We start from the raw sequence: 4,081 nt of genomic DNA, 5'->3' as shown, positions 1-4,081 counted from the left end.
CGGAACAGCCTGCTCGTGAAATTAACGTGCAAGTGGCTGAGCACTCCACAGACACGTGTACCCTTAACGTAGTTCTCGGTGATATTCAGCATAACACAGTGTGACAAGGCTGACCCTTTAAATTACAGGCACAACAGAAACAGGAAGTAAGCGTCAGAGAAAGTTGGGGCGAAAGAGTACAGCAGGGTTCACCACCATCCTGCTGGAGCCTCGTGGAGCTTTAGGTGTTTTCGCTCAATAAACACTCACAACGCCCGGTCTGGGAATCAAAACCGAGATCCTATGACCGCAAGTCTGCTGCCCTAACCACTAGGCCATTGCGCCTCCCCACACTTTAATTACGTGTGACATAAATAAATAGCCTGGAAAGATAATTTTGAACCTGTAAATCGCTTTGTTTTTTCTTCTTTCCGGTCTTATTTCTTCAAGTTAGTTTCTGTGTTCACCCTTTTCATACCAACCTGCCTGACACCACCGCTGGTTCTGGGGTACAAACGCTCTGTTTTAAAGTGGTCTGAATTAAAACCGCCATTAAAGTTTCATGTTTGTTTTATTTCAAACATCAGCTTAATTATGATAACAACATGTGATTTTGTTGATAGTTTTTTGGGGTTTTTTTTCAGTTTCCACCCAGCCACTCACTAGCAACGAGTGGTTTGAATATGATGTCGCGGATGACCAATCAAACACATATACCAATGATTCTTCTACAGATGCTATCTCGGCTCTCTTAGAGATGCAGCACCAATCCAATAACGGTAACCTCCAAATCAAAGAGAAAGAGATCATTAGAAGGTAAAGAATGGTGCTCTATTCTTATCCCCCTCCCTGCGCAATCTGCCATTTTATTTGTCTCGACATGCAAATCTTAATATCTTTAAACAAAACAGCATCACCTTCCTGGCATTTGTGCCGGTGGCACGTGAAAAGGCATTCGAGCAAGGTCATTGCCAGTGCCACTGGACTGGCTCCTGTGCAGGTGACACATAAAATACACCACTTTGAGTGTGACCATTGCCAGTACCACCTGTGCCAGTGGCACGTAAAAGCACCCACTACACTCTCGGAGTGGTTGGCGTTAGGAAGGGCATCCAGCTGTAGAAACCCTGCCAGATCAGATTGGAGCCTGGTGTAGCCATCTGGTTTCACCAGTCCCCAGTCAAATCGTCCAACCCATGCTAGCATGGAAGGCGGACGTTAAACGATGATGTGTCTTCTCATCAGTTTTTACTTATGAATTTATTCTGAGTAATTATCAGTCTATTTGACCAAGGGATCAGTTAATGAATTAAAATAACCAAATAAACCTTTGATGAGGATGTTTATTGATGTATATCTCTTGTATCTGTTTAGTGAATTATACTATACAACCATATCATGTGGTCACATATCTGATTGCACTACAGAGCACTTATCATAAACCGTCTAAACAAATTATATACTATAACCTGTTTTATTTATTTTACTCTGTTGGCCTATTTCTATCCAAAACCTAATTGATACTTATAATTATCTGATTTCATTTAAATTAAAATCCTCTATGGTACTTCATAATTTTTTTTTTTGTTTTCTTTTTTCATATATCTCGCTTCCTATGGAATCTTGTCTGGAACAAACATACTACCAATGCAAACCTCGTTCCTTTGCCGATTGACTTTCATTCTCTCCTGTTACAAACTACAAACAGTTCATCAGACCTTGGAAATCTTTCTGAGCAAATAAATCAGCAGAACTTTTACACCCTTGGTAAGTTATTTTTATTTTTTTGTTTTCTTTTTTTTTTTTTCTGTATATATTTATTGCAAAATCATTGTTTTTGACTGAAACCAGTAAAAGGGTACCTCGCAGTGTGGTCATGTAAACACTAGTTATAGTCAGCGCATTCTGGGTAGCTGAGCATTGTGAGTGGTTGCCGGGGTGTGTTTTTGAAGTATAAGCTTAATCTTTGACTCATCGCTGACTCATTTTATTGCAGATCGATCCGTGATAAGTGTACACGGTTCACAGTTGAGGATGCTATGTTGTCAGTGATAATTGAATCGCAAATAAACGAGGCTACATGTTCATGGTTCCATGTTTTATCCAACTGTGTGGCACCTGGAACAAGTATCTTCTACCATAGAGTCAGATTAGTGGATGCCTATCAGATGGCCTGAACTGGTTCTTGGACAGAGAACTGAAACTTGACCTGCTCTCTAATTTAACATGACAATGTGGTTTTACGACAATTTGGACCGGGTCTCCGGTCCAGGGTTATCTCATGAATTGTGGTTCCTTTCACCTACCTGCCTCCTCACATTCAGTTGCAGAGACCCTGCAGACCTGTCCTGCACGGTACTTTTGTTTCTGTGTGAGTTATTAAAAGAAAAATAAATAAAGGGCAGTTTGAGCAGGGGCTGGAAGGTGCCTGGCGTTGGGTAAAAGGAAATATAGGAGGATCAGTTAATTATGATTTTATCTAACATATTCCCCTTCTCAGATTCACAGACTTATTGAGTGGTCCTTCAGTTTTTCTAAGCCCTGTGAAAGAACTTAGAAGGTTGGGCCTCCAATGAGGTCTTTTGCATAACCCTTTAAAGAACTTTTCAGCACCCCACTTGTACATGTAATTTAGAAATTAATTTTAATTAAAGGGATGAGTTCATAATGAAGCCGTGGAATCATTACAGTATAAATAAAGCTTGGTTCCCAGCTTCTGGTGAGTGGGGGTCATTTTGTATTAGAAGTATGTAGGAGTAAATTGTGTGGGTGAGTGTCTGTTCATGCCAAACTCATGATTCATTCACTGTGTACATGTATGTATGTATGCATATATGTATGTGTGTATGTATGTATGTATCACTGTGTACATGTATGTATGTATTTCTATAATTTTCCCTTTTTTCTCTTTTTTTTTTCTTTTCTTTTCATCCCTGTGCAGATCAGGCTCTGAGCATTTTAAGTCAAGAAGAAAAAGACGCTCCAGCTTCTTCTATCGGCGGTTCGGTCGACCCACTCAGTTTTCTCAATTCTTCCACATTTCCACTCAGCATTTCTAAACAGATTGAAGAACCGATGCAGGTGAGGTTGAAAGTAATGCATGTGCTGGGTACGAGACATTTTGGTGCACCTGTGTTGGTGCCACCTATTTTGTGTTGCTGATGCGACCACTATTTGACATCAGCTATTTAATTCAGCTATATCTGGCCCAAATATTCTACCTGTTTTATGTATCTTCTACCATGGGCAAGTATTTTCTACTGTCGCTTCAGGCCAACCAAACCCTTGTGAGTGGATTTGGTAGACAAATTGAAAGAAGCCTATATGTATACATGTATGTATATATATATATATATATGTGTGTGTGGTGTGCGTACGTTCGTTCTTATACTAGTTTCAGTAAGACTGCAGCTATGAAAGTTAAAACCACGTTTTGCAAGTAAAAATTTTAGGAAAAAATACAGAAAAACGCTATTGTTTACGAATTGTGGATCATTCGTTTATAAAAAATGTCAAACATTAACTATGGTTTTTCTTAAGCTTTATGTTTGTCGTTTTTAAAAATGTGGTACAACCTAATTAATCACTATTTCTGACTTAAAAAAAAAAGAGTGGTATCTAGAAAAAAAAAAAAGATGCAGTCAGTAAGGGAGATTACTCGGGAATATTATCTTCCTTGCAACTTGCATCTTTATCGTAATGTAAAATGAGTGTTTTTTTTTTTTAAAGCACCCTTCATCACTTGTTTATGTTTTGGGATTTTCAGAATATTTTTATGAATTTGTGTTCTACGCACGGTAATTCATACAATTATGGTGGTGGTGGGGGCTTTCTTTTTAATTCTCTCTCTTCCCTCAATAAATGATGCTGCTGCTGCTAATTGCTTGGAAACAGGTGAGGGTTGGTGATAAGAAGGGCATCCAGCTGTACAAAATCTGCCTCAACAAATTCCATCTGACCGCTAAGTTACGGGGATGTAAACACACCAGCATCGGTTGTCAAGTGATGATGGGGGGAAAACACAACACACACCAACACACACACACACACACACACACACACACACACACACATATATATATATATATATATATATATATAT

The 4,081-nt window shown here is 39.0% G+C and overlaps 1 protein-coding gene across 1 annotated transcript in view; it reads left to right on the top strand.

Annotated features, from left to right (window-relative positions):
• LOC106867995 (uncharacterized) overlaps window positions 1-4,081 on the top strand; it is a 61,893-nt gene that overhangs the window by 25,205 nt on the left and 32,607 nt on the right. The window contains exons 14-17 of the mRNA XM_052974719.1: window positions 9-15; window positions 603-795; window positions 1,688-1,746; window positions 2,921-3,060. Coding sequence (XP_052830679.1) covers window positions 9-15; window positions 603-795; window positions 1,688-1,746; window positions 2,921-3,060 — 399 coding nt within the window. The remainder of the gene's footprint in view (window positions 1-8; window positions 16-602; window positions 796-1,687; window positions 1,747-2,920; window positions 3,061-4,081) is intronic.

The sequence above is a fragment of the Octopus bimaculoides genome, chromosome 19 (assembly GCF_001194135.2).
Source record: "Octopus bimaculoides isolate UCB-OBI-ISO-001 chromosome 19, ASM119413v2, whole genome shotgun sequence".
Classification (NCBI taxonomy): Eukaryota; Metazoa; Mollusca; class Cephalopoda; order Octopoda; family Octopodidae; genus Octopus; species Octopus bimaculoides.
Note: the sequence above shows the minus strand (reverse complement) of the source record. Positions and strands in the feature narration are given on the sequence as shown.